A 22634-nucleotide genomic window follows, 5' to 3' on the forward strand; every position below is an offset into this window, starting at 1 on the left:
GCAACAGCATGGCTGAAAAATAATAATGCTGGCTCTGTCCTCTTTGCTATTCTCCAGTGAAAGCCCAGAGGTGAGCTCCTAACTAGCTCAGAAAGGCCACACTGATTCCTACTAGGACTGGTTCAGTATCAGGACAACACTCGCCAGATCATAAAAACCACAGGCATGACTAAGTTGTAAGACTCCTCTTGGATTCCTTCCTGCTGGCTTACATAAAATAAAATGATTGTATTGTGCCATCACCTCATCTATCGCTCATCGTAAGGATGGCTCACTGGGTTTATATAAGGTTCTTGGCTCATTAGTTTTACTGAAACAACACCGAGGCAACTCCACCGTGAGACAAGCAGCTGCCATGGTAGACAGATTCGGAGTGTCTTCAAGACAGCTGAGTGGGAAGCAGCTCCAAACTGTAGCACAACATCCATCAGAGAGAAATTCTTCCCCACTTGAATGAATGGGAACTGCAGTAAGATGCATGCAGGAGGGCTGTACTGATGGGGCCTGTTCCACCTTTATTAGTGGGAAGAAAAGGTGCTGGATTTTTCACCTTTCACCCCCAAAAGATTTTTATTCGGTTCTTAAAACCTGATGGGCTAAGTTCATCCTATTTCAGTATTTATGTAAGCTAGCAGAGGGATGGAATTCAGTGCGGTCTTGAGCAGTATGACCTACTTAGTTGCTATCATTTTGAAGTCCCAGTATCTAACCCTTTGCTTGTTTTAAGTTAACCGGAAATATTATCCAGAAAATTAACTTTCAGTTTGTTTATTTTGATCAAAATATTTTATACCGTTCAATAGAGATGCTATTGAGCAGATCCAGCAGATCCAGCTGATCTTCACAGTAACCTTCAAAGGACATTGTATGGGGGGAAAGATGGCTGCTCCTATAGGTGCATGGGGCACCCATCTTTTTCTCCATATAATTCTCCAAGAAGAATTCTCCAAGAAGTATTATGCCTGTTATGGTATCGAGTTGCGTCCTGGAATCATTGTAAAATTGTTTGTTTGTTTAACTGTTTGACCACAGAGGTGTTCTAAGTATGTTAAAAGAAGAAAGAGGAAGTTTTGGGATTGCCTTCTATATACTTTGGTTTGTTTTTTAAAAATAGGTGAATTTTGTATGATTTTTCCAATAACCTTCGTCAACAAATAGGATAAATGAATCCAGTTCTCTTAAAAAATAAAAAATAAAAATAAACTGGCACTGAATATAAAATAAGTTCATCCATCCCTATGATCAATCATTTAAGAGAAGCCTCTTCTATCTCCTGTTACAAAAGTAGTCTAGAAAGCGATGCTCTAAACAGAGGCTCAGATGAGAGGATTGAGATGAATGTGTCAATGGCATTCAGATCTCCAGCATCAATGCTGATACCTCCATTTTGAGTTTCCCTGGAGAGGCTAGGCTTTCTAAACTAAGTGTGAGGCATGAGTTATTCCAGGCAGATAAAGTTGGCAGCTAGCTTTTCATAGAAAATGTATCTACTCCCAGAAGACAGAACATGACTGTCCCCATCTGTACCATCTAGCCAAGTGAACGAAAAGTTGGTACCTCGGGTTAAGAACTTAATTCATTCCGGAGGTCTGCTCTTAAGCTGAGACTGTTCTTAACCTGAGGTACCACTTTAGCTAATGGGGCCTCCCGCTGCTGCTGCTGCATGGCTGCCGCGTGATTTCTTTTCTCATCCTGAAGCAAAGTTCTTAACCCGAGGTACTATTTCTGGGTTAGCAGAGTCTGTAACCTGAAGCGTATGTAACCTGAAGCGTATGTAACCTGAGGTACCACTGTAGTATTAACAAAATAATACAGAACTTATATCCAGAAAATAAGTCGACATCTATAATGAAAGAGGGAGAGATAACAGAGATAACAACAAACTCAAATCCAGCTTGGTTTCAGATTAAACCTCCAAATCACCACAACCATTTATAGAGATTTTATCCTTTTTCCTGAGGGTTTTTTTTTGGGGGGGGGGCAACCAGTGCATAGGGGGCAGCACTGTGTGTTATGAAGCTATTCTTGTCACTCAAAAGACACCAAACAATTGGTGAGGGATTCCCATTTTTTAAAAAAATAACTTAAGGACAAAACTAGATATTATGAAAGGCACAAAACATCAGCTTTGTGTCTTTCACAATATCTAGTTCTGTCCTTAAGATTTTTTTTAATGGGAATCCCTCTTATTCTTAAAAGGCAAGATTACGGGGAGGGGTTCTGTTCCCTTGTCCTCTGAGTAACAAGTCATTTCAAATAATCTTCCCTCTGTTGAACATTATCTATCAGAGATTATTCTTTTTTCAGTTAGGAACACAACTGCCGTAGAACCAGTTCTGATGAGGACAGTAGATGAATTTATTAAACATACAAAATAATTTCTGCAAAGAAATTAAACAAGCGGGATGTGCAATAAAATGTTGCCGTATGTTCTCCTGCTCATGATTCTAGCCAGCCACCTTTCCCAGGATACTCCATTCCATCCCCCCCACATTTCCCCAGTTTTCTATTTAGCCCCAATATATACTTTGCATGTTATGACCCCTGAATATGCCCAGCCTTCATTGCACTGTTTTGAGTTCCCTCCCCAATAGTTTTTATAAATAAATAAATAAATAAATAAATAAATAAATAAATAAATAAAGGGTTTCCCATTTTTTGTACTCCTGCAAACTTTGCATTTCTCCCAAAGTCTCTAATACCTTCTTCTTGTACATGAATGATGTCATGTTGACTTCATAAATATTGACACATTGAAAATGAGTTGCTTTTAGTATATAGGATTATTGAAGAAAATGACGTCCCCTTATTTCTTTGTCTTTTCTAGTCATTGTTGCATCTTTTAAAAGCACACATGTTCATTCTTCCTGCTTCTATGCCCCTTCTTTTTCTATCAGCTGATTCCCTATTGGAGTAACATATGGCTTTCACTTAAAAAGGTTGGGAGAGAGATAAATTGCCACCGCAATTGTTCTGTGTTTGGGGATATATGTAGAGAGTTGGACAAATGAGATTGAGAGAAAGGGAGGTCAGAAGTCTACAAGGTCAATAACTAAGGGACAAAGGAGACTTTTAAAACACACACCCAATAACACTATGTGATCCTTAAGAAGTTCTGCCTTTGCTCAGAGAAGCTAGCGAAATTGCTCTCTCACCAATTGCCAAGGAGGAAGTGATGAGCACAGCTGGCAGTTCATTTAAAAAGATGCTGCAGCTAAGCTTATAGTTCATAAAGGCTATAATCCTAAGGGAGGTGAGAAAGGACATAAAGGTGGTTTAGCCACCTTCTGCGGGCCTTGCAGGGGCAGAATAGGCAGAGTGAAGACAGCGGAACAATCTTGCATTCCTTCATGTGTTCCATGGCCTGTTTGTTTTAAATTACATTTTTTAAAAAACATATTCCCTCCTATTGGAAACAATGAGAGGGCTCACGGAAAGATTTAGACACACTTAAAAAGCATCTTTAAATTTCCCCCCAAATTTGGGGGTATGACAGGGAGCCAGGAGGGCTTAGAATCCTTCATGTCTCAACCAGGTCTCAGCATGCCTCTGGCACACGCTCTGTTGGGCCCTTTGGACATCAAAACTCCAACATCCAGGGCTTCAGAGGAGCTAGTAGCAAAGGCAGCTTTTCCTCTCTAATGTTGGAGCTCTATTTCAGCATCAGGGGATAGATCCTATTCATCTTGTGGGGACTGACACATTCTCCCGGGGACTATAGGATTGCAGCCTAGGTATGCATTTCAGTGTAGTGTCAAGCCAACTCACCAGATAATATCCAGTGTCTCTTCTACTAACATATGCAAATAATTCAATTTAGATTGAATTTCCTAATAAAAGGTGCACCTAAGAAGGGAGGTTCCTGCAAGAATTTTGTTATTTAAACCGACTCCATTACTAATTTGCTAAATTCATTTATTTTTAATTTATTAAAGTTACCTTGATTTCCTTATTCACTAAGAAAAATTACATTGGTTTCTGTCTCTCTCTTTCCTTTCTGCTGTATCCTTTTGTATCCATTAATTACCGGTACTCGCATCCTTTGTATAATAACAAATGAAATTTGAACCAAGTTGGCCCCATTCAGTTCAGATGTTTCCCCTCCCCCCCATTCATAGTGAAATGTGTCACAGCCCTAGAAGCTGCCTTTAATTGCTGTCATCACAGCAAGGATATGAGTTATGCTTTAGTGCTGTGTGCTAGAACTGTCACTGTAGCAGCTCACATAACACAATCAACAGCTAGCAGGAGAGCAGAGGGCAATGTTTCACAGAAAGATAATGGGAGCGTTTTAAATCTTCTTGATGCCTCCCAGAACAGTATATTTATTTCGCCTCCTTTTGCATTTTTTGAAACTCTCTAAAAATGTCTAAGCACAGCCTTGTGGGGATGCAATGCAAAACTTGCATGCAAACTTTCAGATGTCTGAACCCCCTGTCCAACAATCCCAGATGCTGATGAATTGGGCATAAATAAGATGTGAAATATCTGCTCCACTCCGGTGTAGAAAGGAAGACCTACATATGTAAGCAGCCTTCACCAATAGCCAATGTTGCAGCTTCGATCCCCATATGGGACAGCTGCATATTCCTGCATTGTAGGAGGTTGGACTAGATGATCCTCAGGGTCCCTTCCAACTCTACAATTCTGTGGTTCTGTGTTTCCATGTACATCTTGATGCGCATCTATCTTGGGGCTCATTCACACTTCTGCTTGTCCTGTGCCTAGAAAGCATGAATCTGAGAGGTTTTCCACTTGCCTTGTGCTTTCTAGGCATGGGTCTGACTGGTTTTTTTGTTTGTTTGTCCCTGGGAAAACCCCCACTATTTACTGCTGAATTGGAGCAAATGACAATCCATGGAAAAACTGATATTCCAAAAAACATTTGTTCCAATTCAGTGGTAAGCGGCAGGTTTTCCCAGGGGAAAGTGGCAGGAGAAGCAGAAGTGTGGGTGAGACCTTGATCTACAATGTAATGGTCATTCAAGCCCTAAAGAAGTAGCAAAATGAAACTACTGATGTGAGCAGGGATGTCCATCCAGGGCCACTGAATAGTTGGCCACCAAATTCGGCAAGCTGATATCAAACTGTATTGCTTTAAAACTCTTAAGCAGGATTTAAATATTTAATTTTTTTACATTAAAAAAATAAAAATGTTGCTCAAAATCCCATTTCAAAATTCAGTCTGTTTGTTCTCATCTCCCAGATCTAAAATTATTAATTCTGAACTTTGCTAAAGTGTGGATTTCTGCATTATTTTGTTTTGGCTTTGCAACCATCCCCCATGGACCGCAGCATGCCAATGTAAGATAAACAAACAATGTAGTGTGATGAGACAGGTGAATTAAGCTTCTGCCTCAAAACAGGAGCATGAGGAACTCATAGTGGCCTACTGAACCACATATTCTTCTGAGTTTTCTTTGCTGCCTCCACCCTTCATTGTGCAGTTGCTCAGTCCTTTGCATGGACTAATGTAGAAGGTGCAGAGTACATTCTTTCCCCATTTATCTCACTGAACTGCAGGAGCCAGATGCAGGCTATGGAGAAGTTCTCCTTTCCATCAGCTATCTGCCTGCAGCAAACCGTCTGCTTGTGGTGCTCATAAAAGCCAAGAATCTCCACTCCAAACAGCTGAAAGAGCTTCTCGGGAAGGGTGAGTGTGAAAAAGGAACATGTTTGATGGGATGCCTTTCTATTAAGCCAGGTAGAGAAAATATATTTAATTAGCTGACATAATGAAGTGTAGGCTTTGAGTGAGTCACAATTTCCCTTTCTGCAGTTTTTTTTTAATTTAAGCTTTTTTGATACTACAAGATAAAAACAAAGGGGGAGGAGAGGAAGGAAGGAAGGAAGGAAGGAAGGAAGGAAAGAAAGAAAGAAAGAAAGAAAGAAAGAAAGAAAGAAAGAAAGACACCACCAAGTATTCCCTATAGGAAAGTTTTTAATGTTAGATGTTTTATTGTGTTTTTATATTTTGCTGGAAGTCACCCAGAGTGGCTGGGGCAACCCAGTCAGATGAGTGATATATTGTTGTTGTAGTAGTAGTAGTAGTTATCATCTCATTAGATGGGGCTTAGGCAAGCAAGTGCCTCTGAGTCTCAGCTCCCCACTGCCCGCTCTAATTTGAAGATAACAATACTGACCTACCTCACAGTGTGGCTGTAACATTTGCTGAGATACGGAGTACTTAGAACACTCTAAAGTCCTGACTAAATGCTCTTTATTGTTCATTCTAATGCCTTTCATTAAGCTTTCCAGGCAGTAATGCCTAATGTCTGCTTGCTTGTCCATTCAGCTTTGAGCAACATGGCCTTTTATTAGCATAAGTGAATCAATCGTGCCCAGTAGTGCAACCTTGTAGCACTGAAAGAAGGGATAACAAAGTTGACAAGCAGAAATCTTACGCATGTTATGACACGTGGCAGGCAGTGTCACAATAAGCTTCATGAATGAATTTGCATATAGCAGAGATGAGGGAACCTTTGGTCCTCCAGGTATTGCTGGACTCGAACTTCCATCATCACTGGCTAAGGCTGATAGGGGCTGGACTCCAAGAGTACCTGGAGGGCCACAGGGCCTGCTGTATGGATTGTATATTATGTTATGGTAGATGTCAGAAACATAGAGCCAAACTAGTTGTGATGGGACTGTCATTCACATTTCCACCCTGTTTCTATATACAGTGGCACCTCTGGATGTGAACAGGATCCATTCCGGAGCCCCGTTCGCATCCTGAAGTGAACGCAACCTGTGTCCGCGTGTCTGCGCATGTGCTGGTCGCAATTCGCCACTTCCACGCATGTGCAAGCGGCGAAACCCGGAAGTAACACGCTCCGTTACTTCCGGGTCACCGCGGAGCGCAACCTGAAAATGCTCAACCCAAAGCTACTTCAGCCCGAGGTATGACTGTAGTGTTAGCTCTCTCTCTCTCTCTCTCTCTCTCTCTCTCTCTCTCTCTCTCTCTCTCTTTCTCTCTCTCTCCCTCACACACACACCTTAACACAAAAATAAACACACAAAAGTCACTCACTGAAACTCTTCCTACCCGTTAACTTTCCACAGTTGGTTGTTTCCGTAGGGTTTCTCTGCTCCCGGCTCTCCTGCTAGGAATCAAGGGAATGGGATAGAGATGGACATCAACAGTGCATTTCCTTGGTCCCCTTTTCCTGCATTTCCTTGTTAAAGCAAGACCCCCATTCCCTGCCTTATACAAGGATAGGGTTGACACATGAAAAGAACCGGCATCCATCTAGTTTGGCCCTCAATGACTGCTGCAATTTACCAATACAGTAAGATTTTTAGAAGGACAGGAGGAAATGGTATCAAATGACCGCTTTTTATCATTTTTATCTATATCCCTGTCCCTGCAGATATATCTGTTAAGGTGACCCTGAAGCACCAGTCCCTGAAACTGAAAAAGAAGCAGACGAAGCGTGCAAAGCACAAGATCAACCCTGTCTGGAACGAAATGATCATGTTTGAGGTGCCCCACGACCTGCTGTGTGCCTCCAGTGTGGAGCTGGAGATGCTAAGCCAGGATGGAGATGATGGGCAGAACCGCTTACTGGGGAAGTGCAGCCTTGGCCTGCATGCCACCGGCACAGAAAGGAACCACTGGGAAGAGATGCTGAGGAACCCCAGAAGGCAGATTGCTATGTGGCACCAGCTACACATGTAGCTATGGAGGTAGACAGGCCAACCAGCCCAAGTCCAGTAGACCTGGTCTCAGGGCTGGGTGGGGTGGGGCGGGGAATGAGATCTATTTCAACATCCAGAAAACCATGAAATGGACACATTCACAAGCACAAGTCTTGTTTTATTGGTGTTGTCTTTCGTTGTTTCTGCTGTAAGAACATTCTGGAAATGGGCTGAGAAAAGTAGCCAGCGGTTCATTTCTCTTTGCAGGACCATCTTCTTGCTTTCTACATATGGGTCTTCTGCACCAGTGCAACCGAGTAGCAAGTAATATTTACTTGCAGAAAGTGATCTGATTCAAGACATTTAGAGCGCTAATGGATGGCCTATTTATGGAGCATCCATCATTCATTGATCTGTTTACAGGAGGAGTATTTATTTACTGATTTATTTCATAAAATTTATATACCACTTGACTGTAAAAGAAAAAAACAAGAAAGTGGTTTACAAAAAGTGTAGTTGACATTGGCTACTTAATGAGCATTCCTTCTGATTTGATTGCAGGAGGTTAGATAACATTGCATCAAAGCAAGGGTTATGCCACACTTCCGAGTGCATTTTCCTGTCACTTTTGTTATTGCAAAAAAACCTTATCTTTTGGGGAAGCGGGTTTGTTGTGCGAGAGCTCCCAATCAACTATAATTACTCAACATGAATTTGCTGCTGTGAGATTGGATCCAAATTGAAAATAGAATGTTCTGGAAGTGCCCTTAAAAACATAAGAAGAGCCTGCTAGATCAGTCCAATGGTCCATCTAGCCCAGCATTCTGTTGTCACATTGGCCAACAGTGACTGACATTTGTTTTGCCCTGACCTATGGAAAGCCCACTAGCAGGACCAGAACACAACAGCACTCTCCCCTCCTGTGGTTTCCAGCAACAGGTGTTCAGAAGCATTTTGCTTCCGACCATGGGGGCAGAGAGTAGCAACTGGTAGCCTTTACCTCCGTGAATTTGTCTAATCCTCTTTTACAGCCATCCAATTTGGTGACCATCACAGCCTCTTGTGGGAGCAAATTCCACAGTTTAACTATGTGCTGTGGGAAGAAGGACTTTTGCCTGTCCTGAATCTTCCAAAATTCAGCTTCGTTCAATGCCCACAAGTTCCAGTGTTTTGAGGGAGAAAAACTTTTATGAATGAATAATTGTATACATATCAATCATGTCCCCTCTCACTCGCCTTTCTTGTAAACTTAAAATACACTAATGCAGCAGCCTTTCCTCGTAGAGGAGTCACTCTGTCCCTTTGATCATTTTGGTTTCCCGTTCTGATTTTTTCCCAACTCTACAATATCCTGTCTGTAGTGAGGCAACCAGAACGGCACACAGTATTCCAAGTGTATTTGCACCATAGATCTTTTAATGGTATTTTATTTTCAATTCCTTTCCTAATGATCCCTAGCACAAAATTTGCCCTTTTCATAGTTGGGTCAATGTCTTCATTGAGCCATCCACCACTACCTGAAGGTCTCGTTTCTGATCACACTCTGCCAGTGTATATGTGACTGACATTTGTTTTGCCCTGACATGCATCACTTTACATTTGTTTACATTGAATGGCATTTGGTATTTATTGCCCATTCACCTAGTTTGAAGATGTCATGTCAGATCACTTCAAAATGCTGAAGAAAAAACACACGACCCTGAACAATTTAGGATCATCAGCAAATCTGGCCACCCCACTGCTCACCCCCAACTCTAGATCATTGATGAGCTAGTTAAAAAGCACAGGTCCGTCTACTGATCCTTGGGAGAGTCCATTTTCTACATCCCTCCATTGGGAGAATTGTCCCTTTATTCCTACTCTCTGCTTCCTGTTATACAACCAGTTCCTGGTACACAAGAGAACCTCTCCTCTTATTCCATGACTTCTAACCTTACTCAGTAGTCTTTGATGCGGTACTTTGTCAAAAGCTTATGAAAAGTCCAAGTATATTATGTCAGCTGGATCAGTTCTATATATGCTTCTGGACACTCCCAAACAACTGTAATGGATTAGTGAGACAGGACTTATCCTTGCAGAAGCCATGCTGGTTCTCTTTAAGCAAGGCTTGTTCTTCTATATGCTTGCATATTTTATCTTTAACTATACTTTCCACCAGTTTTCCTGGGACAGACTTTAAGCTAACCAGCCTGTAATTTCCTGGCTCCCCCCCCCCACCAGATCCCTTTTAAAAATGGTATTACATTGGCTGTTTTCCAGTCCTCATAGTGATACCCTCCTTCTCCAAGACCCACCCTCTCCATAACTGCAAGGCAGCTATTATCATGAGAATGGGGTGTAGCTATAATGTCCCCGCAGACCTCAGCCCTCACCCACTAACTTTGCTACCTCTCTCAGCTTTTCCAGTTCAGCTACCTTGGGCTCAAGGGAACAAACTTGTTCCCAGAATGCCAGGAACTCATTGCACTGATGACATACCCATAACATGTGGCAGACAGTGTGAAACCCACAGCATGTCTTGTTTGAAACTTATCTTGTTTGAATGCCTTATGTAGGGCATCGGGTCTCAGGGGACATTCCATGGAAAGGGTGGGTTTTGAGGAAAGATTTAAAGTAAGTAACTGAGGTGTACCCACGGAAGTGCTGTAGGATTCAGTTCCAGGCATAAGGGGAAACAAGAAAGAATGAAAAGGCAAAATCATGTCCGGAAGCAGAAGACCTTTGGACAACTGAGAATAGTGGAGCCAGATGTACAAAGGCCACAGGTAGGAATGTTGCAATATATAAGAAATAATTAGGGCTGGCCTGGTACCCGAGACATGCTCCCTCCCCTCCATATACAGAAGCTGACCAGAGCACCAGTTTAATCTGGTGATGGGACAGAGTCCTTCAGCATACCTGGGGGACAGAAGGTTAGCTAGCTTTAGATAGTATGGCACAAGTTACATTACATGGACAGCTCCGTTTTCCAGCAGGTGAAGCTGCTACAGGGGAGTGAGGAGACTCCAAAAAATGTCTAGAGAGGGCTGCCATTGCTTCCCTTCACCCTCCAAAGATAGCTGCCTCACACTGCCTAATGGGAGGACTGGCTCTGAGGTGCAAAGTTATGGGAAAGTTTTGGAGGTAAGGAAGAGAAGCTTGTGTAGGATCCAGGGTAGTCAGGTCACCACTGTAGTATTTTATTATTGTTGCTATTATTAAATTAGAAGCTTAAATCTTTCCTGCAGTTCTTTATATTCTCAGCTGTCAGCTTCCCCTGGAAGATTCTAGGGCTGACTGGAGGAACTATAAATAATAAGCCCGAGGGAAGATGTTGATGAGGGCCTTAGTCATTGTTTAAGTGCTTATGAACACATTTCAGACTGGAACACCTGGAAAAACAGTTGGAAGGAAAGTATTTTTGCTCAAGCATGAATGTCATCAAACATTTCAGGTTAGACAAAGGTCTCTGCTTGTATTTTTCCTCAGCGGATCTCCTCAAAACAAAGAGCTGGCTTCGCTCTGCAGAAATGTCTAATATACTCATTCAAGCAGAAATATCTTGCTTATAAAACAAATAATAAAGGTGGAAAAGCCATTCTATTAGTTTTAGTTTTTAGTTGCCCTGTCAGTTTTCAGATACATGAACATTTTACATTGTGCATTCAGGGTCAAAATCAGAGTCTTCTTTAGTCTTCTTCAGGCATTCATAATCTGTACACCATGATAAGCATCCTTGTGGAGAACCTCTATGTGGGAAGAGCCTCCATGAATCCAGGAGTCTTGCCACTTCACACAACTTGTGGAGGGTGAGAAGGACACTTGTCCCTTTGGCCTCCCCTCACAGGAATACGGTACACAGATTACGAATGCCTGAAGAGGGCTTTTGATGCCACTCACTACAGCTGAAGAGGAATATAACAGAAAACAGAGGCATTGTCCCCCAGTGGTTAGATATTGGCTGCTCCAGGCTGGAAAGAATATCAAGAAAGCCCATTCTATGCCCTCCTTCCACTGCCCTCTTTATTGGGGGATAGTGCTATGCAAGATGTACTTGCAGAGTATCCTGTCTAGCTAGGAGGCTAGGAGGGACACAAAGGCAGCATCTGTGGCACAGTCCTCTCTTAAGCAGTCTGTTTTTTTCTTTATTGCCCTTATCTCCAGTTTGGCTTGCAGAGTGCCAGAAGCAGAGCAGGGTTTCTAGCAGTCCACCCCTTCTTAACTTTGACAATAGTGCAGAATCGTAACTAACAGTGGCAGAAGAGTGGGTAGGAGGTCCCCTATTGATGATAATTCCTGAACAGTTTTGTTCGTTTGGTGTATTTATATGTGGTCTCTCCATAACCCAGTGGCTAACATTTGAATGATTTAACAAACACACTACCAGCCAGCAGGTAGCTGAACAGTAGAAAGATCCAGTTCAGACTGTAGTGAAGCCATAGCACTATCCATCGTGCTTTAGGGGGTGGGGTGGGGACAAACCACATCGCGATGGGATTGTGTTTGAGTCTGGCAGTCAGGGCTGCAGCTGCGATACTTTATGGGCAGACAGAGCTGCCCTATTCTAAGTCCAACCCATGGAAAAGTACAACTTATGAATTGTAGCCATGTGCATGAACTGAAGAAGCAGTAGGATTCCTAAGTATTCATTAAAGCCCTTGAAAATACACATGTGGGACAGCTCATATCACCAGTACTATGTTCATGCCACTTGCATGAACTATTATTTCATCTTTATTTATTATTGATGTAACCATTATGTGGCCTCTGGGGAAAGGATCTGGAATGTGATATTCTGCGCAGTAGCTAGAATTTCCCTGCAGTGTATTATAGAAATATGCATCCCCACCGAACAAAAACCTTCCAAACCCCAATGTGCACCTGCACACCCACACCCACACCACCCCATTTGACCTCCTCCTGATTCTTAAGGCAGTATTAAAGAGTGGGGTCTCTTTGTGTTGCGGTTGTGGGATCTCAACTCTTGAGGTTTTTAAGAAGATGAACATTAAATGTATGCTTTCTGCAAATGCAATAACCAACTCCATGTGCCATTGTAGGGCTATGGGATTCTAGGAGTGGGAAGAGACAAATGAAGACATCACTGAGCTTTTAATTAAAACGATTGGACTGTGAAGCTATATATTTTGATAAGACTTTTTTAAAAAAGCAGCTTAATTTGGCTATTGGATATGAGCTGCTGTTTTACATACTATCTCGTCTGTGTGAGCTGCTCCTGTGAGACCTTGGGTACTGCATTAATTCTCAACATTTGCATACCAAGGCTCCAACCCCCGTTCTCTCTTTTGCTCTAACTGGGAACATTAAAACGAGAGACTGATCGGCGTCATTATGCTAGCTTCAAAATGAAATTTCCAAAGCTGCTATAGAACTCCAGTCGCTACCGTCTGTCCCTGGAAAAGATAGGTGCATAATTAAGTTGGGGCTTTTTTTGTTTTTGTTTTGCATTTTTAATTGCCTTGAAGAACTTGTCAACAGATGCATCAGTTAGGTGAGTCATGGCACATAGAATATATTTGCATAAGCCTTTGGTTAAGAGATGGGGGCTCAAATCCCAATACGTGCGCTTACAAATATAGGAAGCTCAGCATCCTGTTCCTATAGGAGCCCCAGATACCTATGAGAAATGCAAAGCAGAAGATGAGTGCAGTAGCCCTCTCCTGATGCTTGGTCCCCAGCAGCATACTGCCTCTGATACAGGAGATAAGATACAGCTATCATGACTGTTGATAGCCTTACTCTCCATGAATGTGATTAATTCTTTTTTAAATTCATCCAAGTGGGTGTAAATAGCTACATCTTGTGGTAGCCAATCCCATAACTAAACCATGTGCTGTGAGAGGAACCAGGTGCTAGTTCCTTTCGTCTCTCCTGGTCCTCCCTCCCTTCACCTTCCTTACATGACCCCGTGTTCTAGTTTTATGAGACAGGGAGAAAATGTGACAGACGGATTATTGGCATGTTTGCTTCTGAAGGTGCAAATCATTTCTTGAGGGAAGAAGGTTAAGGAAGGAAATGAAGGGGCCTGAAGTCAACCCATGCACCTCCCTCAATCAGGGAGTTGACATAGCTTCACAGAAAGACTACCTTTTAGGAGACATGCAGGGAGGCCTGATCCAGTAAGGACATCAGCAAATATTCCTGAACTACCTTGGCTTCACCACTTAACTTTATTTTGGTGTACATATTCACTGTATGGGGCAACAAGTGGAACATTGTCAGATGAAGATAATGAAAAACAGTGGAGAGCTATTTCCTGTTTGTAGGGCTCACAATTAAAGGACAAGGAACCCAATCCAGTATCTTTACTTGTGATGTAGCTTCCTTGTGAGTTTTGTAATACTTTTTAGAACCCAACAGCATAGAATTATATCAGCTGAGGGGTAAGCACATCCAGTATTTGAAAAGTACACGGAGAGGTTTACTGCCAGTCTACTTGAAACGCTACGACCCAACTGGAGATTTCTGGTGGTGCAGCTAAAGCACACGTGTATTATTTGCAAGGGTCCAACAACCACAGAGCTGGGCCACAGAGAGGATGCAGGCAATTGTCAGGGAGAGCACAGTGCTGAGATTGGGTGCAAATTCAAGCACAAAGGCACAAGGTTTACCCAGTTGTGGCCCTTATGCCAAATGATGTGAGCACATAGGAGAACAGGTATGGTGTCTTGAACAACATTAACTGCAAGTTGGTTTGAAGATTGCCAGAGCACTTGAGTCTGCTACAGGAAGACTGTCAACAAATGGATGCTTCATTTCACCCTGCTGGACAAGCACAGCATCTGCAGTACCCTGGTACTGGCCAGACTGAGCACGTCTTTCCACATTAACCAGCTGCCTTGTCCATTATTGATGGCGATGAGAATTGTAATTAACATTGTGGTGTGACTTTCTGTTAGATCTTCTCCAGCCAAGTCACCTCAAAATGCTGGTTTCACTTGTATTTATTTCTGCTTTGTAATGTAATGCCTTGCTGTTCAGTGTCCTGTACATGAAGTTCATTTACCATCTGTAAAAGTGCATTGTGCAGATTCAATGCCAAAAAGGCCACTTTAGTCAGATTTACCAAGTCCAGCCAACTCACCTTTATAAGGGCAACAAGGTGCTATGTCTTTGCCTTGTTGGATCTGCATTTTTGAAGATCTATCTGGGATGTGTCAGGATACATCTACTTTCAAAATTCTGGGGGCACATGCTGTCAGATTCAAAAGCTTGTTCCATCACAGTGTGAAGAATTAGATGTAAATAGCACATAATCCTTAGCACTTGTGTAATAAAATCTCAAAGGAAGGGGACGATGACAAATAAATTAAAATGCCATAGCCAGGCTCAGAGGAAAGATCATGTGGACCAACTCTATGGATTAATGATATCTTTATTGTACAAAAACAAATATTTGCTGTTGTCGTATTCACTGTTCAAAGTACAAAATAAAAGCATGAGACTTGGTGTCTAATTTTACTGCACAAACAACAACATTCAACCACGAATAAATAATACAAAAGTTGGATCAATGAGTTGTTCTTTTTATTTGGATGCCCTCCCAGCTCTGCCCACAGTGCATCAGTCATACTTTAGAAAGACTGTTTTCATGAGTGGCTGAACAGTTATCTGCATCAGCCAGTTATATGATCCAAGATCACTGCAGTGATAATGCAACACATTGAAAAAATGAAGCCCCTTGCATTTACCCACATTTGAAGATTGGAATTAATCCTGATCAAGGCATTCTGAGCCTAAAACATTGTAGGTGTCAAGGCATCTAAGAGTGTGGGTTGCCAACCTGTTTGGGCCCATGGGAGCATTTGAAAACCAACAAGACTGCCATGAGCATCACACATACACACACAACACAACACAACACAACACAACACAACACAACACAACTTATTGGCTACAGCAGAATGCTTCTTTCAAAATTAATTTCAGTGATGGGGAAGGGGGAAGAAATTGGACCAAACATGTACCCACAGGAACATAACTAGTGACACCCATGTAAGAAGGTTGCCAAACCACAAAGAACAATATTCCTGGCAGGCTTCCCCCACCCCCTTCACATCTATAAACAGCAGAGAAGTTGATGTTGGAATCTGGCAATTACTGTAGTTCTCTTCTGTATTTTCGGACCAGATGGAGCTGCCTCATTGTAAGCTATTTGTCATGTTATATACTGATGTCTCCTGATGAACCTGCCAAAGAGTGAGAAGCAGATCTAAAGATAAACGATCATAGATGCATGCTTCAGAACTGTACCTGGCTCTGGGGATATAGGCACTCTGTAGACCACGGTTAACCAACATGGTGCCCTTCAGACCCCATTATTGGACCCCATCAGTCCCAGCCAGAAAGGCCAATGGTTAGAGATGGTTAGCCCAACAATATTTGGAGAGCACCACATTGCTTATGCCTGTAGACACTATAAGTAGCTAAACACCAATGTAGACATAGCAGATAGGCCTTCCTCAACAATTTTGAATCGGCACTAAGTCCAGATACTATCACTGACAGACAACACTCTCTTGGGGAGACGGCCTTACCAATGTATCTACCAGACGTGGTAGGGACGCAGGTGGTGCTGTGGTCTAAACCACTGAGACTCTTGGGCTTGCTGATCGGAAGGTCAGTGGTTCAAATCCATGCAACAGGGTGAGCTCCTATTGCTCTGTCCCAGCTCCTGCCAACCTAGCAGTTCAGAAGCACACCAGTGCAAGTAGATAAATAGATACCGCTACAGGCAGGAAGGTAAATGGCGCTTCTGTGTGCTCTGGCTTCCGTCACAGTGTTCCATTGCACCAGAAGCGGTTTAGTTATGCTGGCCACATGACCCAGAAAGCTGTTTGTCCCTTGGCCTGAAAGCGAGATGAGCGCTGCAACCCCATAGTCGCCTTTGACTGGACTTGACCTTCCAGGGGTCCTTTACCTTTAACTTTTTACCAAGTGCTTTATATTTTTTACATAGTTAAATATTCAATTGGTAACTTGGACTTCAGAGAAATAATTGTAGAGCAATAATTCTAGACAATAATTTCATTTTTTCAAGGTAGGCATGACAGACAATTTAGGCATTGTATATCTGTTCCAGCCTGGGTTCAGTGAGTCGCCCTACTTCACCCTGATGGGTCATCTTTGCAGAGACCTTGCTCCTGCTTCCCAATCTCTCTGCAGCTTGTGATACTATGGACCACAACATCCTCCTGAACCTATCCTGTGGAACTGGGGGCATTGTATTTCAGTGGTTCTGGTTCTACCAATGGTACCGAGTTCAAGATGTAACAGTAGGAGAGTGTTTCTCATTTCCCTCATGGTTGAACTATGGGGTTCTGTTATGTAACCACATAACAGTAGGACTCTAGTCTATCCCCAGTGCTATTCATATCTACATGAAGCCATTGGGAGTGGTCATTAGGAGTTTGGGGGCAAGGTGCCATCAGAATGCTGGTGGCACTCGGCCCTATTTTTCCATAACATCTGAATGAAGCAAGACTGTGCCTGGATGCAGCAGTGGGATGGATGAGGGAAAATAAGCTGAGTTTGAATTCTAGCAAGACAGAAGCAAGTGGTTCCCATGTCTGAGAAATTGGTCAACTGCCTGCCGTAATGCAGTTTGGGGCCATTTTTGGATTCAGCTCATCACTGGAGGCCCAGGTAGCCTCAGACTCCTCATGGAATTGTCCAGGGTACTATCTGCTTTACCGGTTTGCCGTTTTTAGACCTGCTTTGCCTGCTTACTGGATCTTGAACTGGGATTAGTGGTATTTAATTCAATTTTGTTCTTTGCTTACTCCTGACTTTATATTTTCCTCATTTGAATTAAGACAGCATGTATTTGTCTTTATCTTTTCCGAGTCTCCCTGCCCCTTAAGATTGGCCACACCAGGGACTTGAAAAGCAAAGGGAGGGGGAAGGTTCCTTTCCAAGTCTCAAGGATTTAAAAGGCAAGAGGGAAAAGATTTGCAAAAGCTTTTGTGAGTTCCTCTCCTTCCCTTTTGAGTCCTTCCTCGCTCTGATTTTAAAAGGAGGGACTGGAAACTCACAAAGGCTTTTACAAGCCCCACCCCACTTCCCTTTTAGGTAAAGGTAAAGGGACCCCTGACCATTAGGTCCAGTCACGGATGACTCTGGGGTTGCGGCGCTCATCTCACTTTATTGGCCGAGGGAGCCAGCATGACTAAGCTGCTTCTGGCAAACCAGAGCAGCACACGGAAACGCCGTTTGTTTACCTTCCCGCTGGAGCATTACCTATTTATTTACTTGCACTTTGGCGTGCTTTCGAACTGCTAGGTTCGCAAGAGCAGGGACCGAGCAACAGGAGCTCACCTTGTCACGGGGATTCGAACTGCCAACCTTCTGATCGGCAAGTTCTAGGCTCTGTGGTTTAACCCACAGCACCACTCACGTCCCTTTTAAGAGCAGAGCAAAAGGGATTGTGACAGGAGGGCAATCCCACCCACCAGCCAAATTTCGCCTGCAAGGCAGATCCTGATAAGCAACTGGCCCATGGAACCAAAAAAGGTTCTCCACCCATGGCTTTGTGTATATGCAGGAATGTGTAGTTTGCTCAGTGTATCCACTGCCCTTTAGCTATTGCCTCATGGAACCTCTTGGGATTCAAGGAAATGTGGAAGGGGAGATGGAGAAATGAAGATGGTGAGGGCAGTGACTATCTCCATAGAAACAAGTTAGCTTCCTTAACAGAAAATTCACAGCACTCCGTCTCCCTTGGAAATGTCAATTGAAAACTCCTTACCCAAGCAGTTGTCTTGTTATTTCTTTGTATTGTTTCTTGGATCAATATCTATAAATATGAATATAAATATAGAAGCAAAGCCATGTAAACAGAGACATTATTAAAAAGAGTAGATGAAAAAACTCCATCGGTTAATGAGGAGCCATACCTTCATTTTTACATGTGTATTCTCTTCACAGCTGGTGCCTGGCTTAATGCTGTACAAGATTATTTTCTGCTGTGCTTTTCCACCTCAGATAAGAGACAATGCAGGGTTGAACGAAAGGGATGGGTTCTTCCTGTCTTCAATAGAATATGGCCTTTCAAGGCAGTTTTAACACCAATCAGTTTGTTCATGATTAGAGGGTGCTGGAAGATATCAAAAGCTGTTTCTGTATAACAGACAGCCTCACACTTTCAAGGCCGGGGGCGGGGAGACAATGCATTGATGGAATAAAGGGTCGTGATAGGAAGAGAGCTAGTAAATGAGGTTTCATTGTGTTCCATCTCCAGGAGGATCCAGTCAAGAGGGTAAAGGCTATTATGAGAAAACAAGCCCCCTAGTGGTGAGAAGCTGCTGAGGCAAGGGATTGTGGGAGTTGTAGTACAGCAACATCTGGAGGGCACCATGATGTGTACTCCTGCCCCTTTCTAAATGGTTGAGTGCTGGTTCAAAACTCCCACTATGACAAAAAAGCATTTGCTACTAAGAGACAGATGCACACATAGGTGTGTGCTTCCTGTCTACAACTACATTCACCAATCCAAAACTGGAAAAAAAAATTATTGCATTTAAAGCCCACCCCCACCCCCCAGGCTATCGTGCCCTGAGAACGTTTCCCCAAGACACCCCCTGAATGGCTCTGCTTTGCTGGAATGTGTCCTTGAGGCTGGATGCTTCCTTGCTTGCCTGAATGGAGGAAGTGTGTGTGTGTGTGTGTGTGTGTGTCCGTCCAGAAACTAGCCTATGGCAAAAACCACATTTCTGGTCATGTTCACTTTGGTCTTTAACTTCACCCACCAGTGGCATGTGGTCCTCCAAGCGTTGCCCAGAAACGCAGCCCTTGGGGGTGAAAAATGCTCCCCACCCTTGCCACAATTTATAGCTCCCCCCCAAAGCCTCTACATGGGGAAGATGGGTAGTCTGTGTCACTGCACTGACAGCCACTTGAAGAGCAGTAGTTGCAGGTACATACAAGACAACAGTGCAAGTCTACCACTGTAAACAGGACATTGTTTCCAGCTTTCTAGCAATGACGTATGATATGGGTTTTGTCCACATGTCTTTCACAAGTTTCCAGGAGATCCTGTGCTACTAGAATTGGGCCCAGAGGAATAAACTCATGTCGCTCACCAAATGGGCTTGGTATTTCCAGCAGGGCATGTTAACACCTGCTTGACCAAGAGCCTAGCCACCCCCAGAATCTGCTTGCTGTACACCTGAGCACATCGTGTTGGGGTAGTTGATATCAGAAGGTGCTTAAGCCTTTGATGCTGTTTTAGTTTGGGGAGCTTTAGAAAAGATTTCAGGGGGCGAACCCATATAAGAAGACTTATACACCCCTTAATTGGGCAGGCTCTGCTGGAAGCGTCCCTGGAGCCACTTGTGGCACTGAGGGGATATCTTTGGAGGTGAATTTTGGAGAGCCCATCTCTATAGATCTGGAACAAGGAGTCACTGCAGCTGGAAGCCAGCCTACATGACAACATCCATCAGCAGAGAGACTAAAAAAATACCCACCGTAAGAACATAGGAAGGTGCTTTCAATATTCTGTTGGGAGCCACCCAGAGTGGCTGGGGAAACCCAGCCAGGTGGGTGGGGAATAAATAATAAATTATTACAATTACTATTATTATTCATTGGTCCATCAGCCTGATGTTGTCATTGCCTGACAGCACCTCTCCAAAATTTCAGGCAGAAGTCTTTGCTCTGCCCGTACCTGGAGAGGCCAGGGACTGAACGTGCATGCAAAGCCTGTGCTCTACAACTGAGCCACAGTCCTAACTACTAAGCAGGGTGAGAAGAAGCAATTCCTGGTGGACACTGCTGCAGACTGGTCTGTTGAATGGTCTCTTTAAATCTGAAGGTTCATTATTGTTCCACAAGATGTGTATCTCTTTAAGGTCCAGAGCAAATAACGTGACTTAGTTTTACAGCTGTGAAGCAGTATAGCAGGTGCTGTTATGTTAATTAAGCTGTTGGGTATAGTATATAAAGAGCAGCACCTAGCTCTCTCAGTACCCTGGTGAGTGGGTGATACTTATTGATATATTGTAAAAGGAGTTTTTGTTTTTGTTATTAAAACCTAGCAAAAGTTATTTTTGCATTCCTTGTAATGTGTGGTCTCCCCAGCACGCCTTCTGCAGCACAACTAATCTGCAAATAGCCAACATGGTCAAGGTAGCAAAGAGGTCTTTATATGTCAGCATTATTTAGTTACTTTTATCATTTCAACTTCTTACTGCCATTCAGTCTTTTTTTTAAAAAAAGCTTAGAACAAATTCACATCCACAATAATAGAGCAGGTTCTAAAATAGATATATCTCAAGGGTCAAAAGCCAGGGGGAAGAGGTGTTCACTCACAGTACCCTGAACAGAAGTCCAGGGGGAAATGCCTGTTTTGAGGGCCAAATGAACTATGCTCAACACATTGTGTACAGCTCAAGTTTTCTTTTAGGCACAGTACTGGTGCATGGAGCTTTATGATCGTTATCAGAATCGCGGCATGTAAGAAAGGTTTATTCCTCCGCCCCAAAATATATCTTCTCTCTCCTTTGATAACCACAGGGATTTTTTTACTAAGTCTCGCAGCTGTATGCATGATGGGGGAGATTTTCCTCTTGATTGTGGCTAGGGAGCGAAGGGATAAACCTCTACTTTCCCTCCAGCACACCTGCAATTATAGAAAAACTGGAAATGTAGCTGTAGGTCACACATTAAGCCTGGCACACAGTTTGGCCCTTAGTGGCGCTAGCAACCAGAACACGTGGAGGATCAGGGACAGGACTTTGAAGAGCATCCACCCTGTTATGTAGGACTGCATGGGAGGGGGCCATGAACAAAGTGTGCCAAACTACTCTTGAGGGCAATTTTTTATTTTTATTTTGGCATTCTGAACTTTATTGGAAAATGACACGGTGTTTAAAAACAGGGTCTTTGCTTCATAAATAGTCCATTCATAAATGTTGTGCCAGAGGTGGAGGGGCAGCCCCCACCATAAAAGGGGTCTCCTTTCCCTTGGACAAGGTGGATGGAGGGTGCAGTGTTGGACAGCCATGTGCCCCCATCCTGCCCTCCCTGCGGAATCTGGCCCCTCAGGCCTCCTTGTTTCCTGCTTGGCAGGGGGTTGGACTCAATGGCCCTTGTGGTCTCTTCCACCTCTATGATTCTATGGATGGCTGGATTCTCCCCCTTCCTCCCCCCTTTGGCTCTGGGGGGCTTGGACCCCTGGTCAACCTTGGCTTTCTCTCCCTTTGCCTCTTTGGTTTTCTTGGCCGCTGCACCTTGGCCTCTGCCTGGGGGGCCCTTGAGGGCAAATTATGAATGTTCTTCCCATAAGTGACTTGGTTACAGTTGCCTGCAAAGTCTTTCTTCTTCTTCTGCAGGCTCAGTTGTTTTCATTCGAGTCATTAATAAAGACACGCACCACCTGCCTTGATAAACTGAAGTGTTTCTTTTTTTTATTAATAATCATCTTACATTACAAGTATAATGTATGACAAAAAGAAAGTTCTCGTGTACATACTAGGGATATATCAACATAGCTCTATTCGTATCCAGTGTCCTAGCCTCTTTCACACAGGTACTATAAAGCACAGTCCGCAAAGTAATAACTTTTTTTTCCTTTTCTTTAAAACATTGTCAGAAAAAGTGTGATATTAACATTTTAATACATATGTAATAATAAGATTTCTAGATTGTTTCTCCCCCTCCCCTCAATTACACGTGTGCATGGTTCAAGCTAACAGTTGGGGACTGGGGTTGTGAAGGGAAAGGGGGGAAAGGCAAAATGCGAGGAGGTTATCTTCACACACCTCCTCGATTCTTCGTAAAGTGAGTTTGTGGGGACGCCTGAAAAGGAGAAGTCCGACAGCCCTCCTGTTGCATTTCTAAAATTACAGTTTGAGTGATGTGTCTCCCCAGCAGTGGCTGGGAAGTTTTTTCTATACATGAGGTGAAGTGCCTGACAGATTTTATAAAAAAAAATATTTTACAGAGCGAGGGTGCCTTGCTGGCAGCTTGCAGGCTGGTAAAGAGTCCAGTAGCCA

General features: G+C 43.2%; 1 protein-coding gene across 1 annotated transcript in view; it reads left to right on the forward strand.

Moving 5' to 3' along the window:
• Positions 1-15148, forward strand: part of SYT13 (synaptotagmin 13) — a 29176-nt gene extending 14028 nt beyond the window's left edge. Inside the window, exons 5-6 of the mRNA XM_083751963.1 lie at positions 5524-5653; positions 7371-15148. Of these exons, the coding sequence (XP_083608089.1) occupies positions 5524-5653; positions 7371-7678 (438 nt within the window). The 3' untranslated portion in view covers positions 7679-15148. The remainder of the gene's footprint in view (positions 1-5523; positions 5654-7370) is intronic.
• The last annotated feature ends 7486 nt before the right edge of the window (positions 15149-22634 follow it).

Source organism: Podarcis gaigeae, assembly GCF_964106915.1.
Source record: "Podarcis gaigeae genome assembly, chromosome: 1".
NCBI lineage: Eukaryota > Metazoa > Chordata > Lepidosauria > Squamata > Lacertidae > Podarcis > Podarcis gaigeae.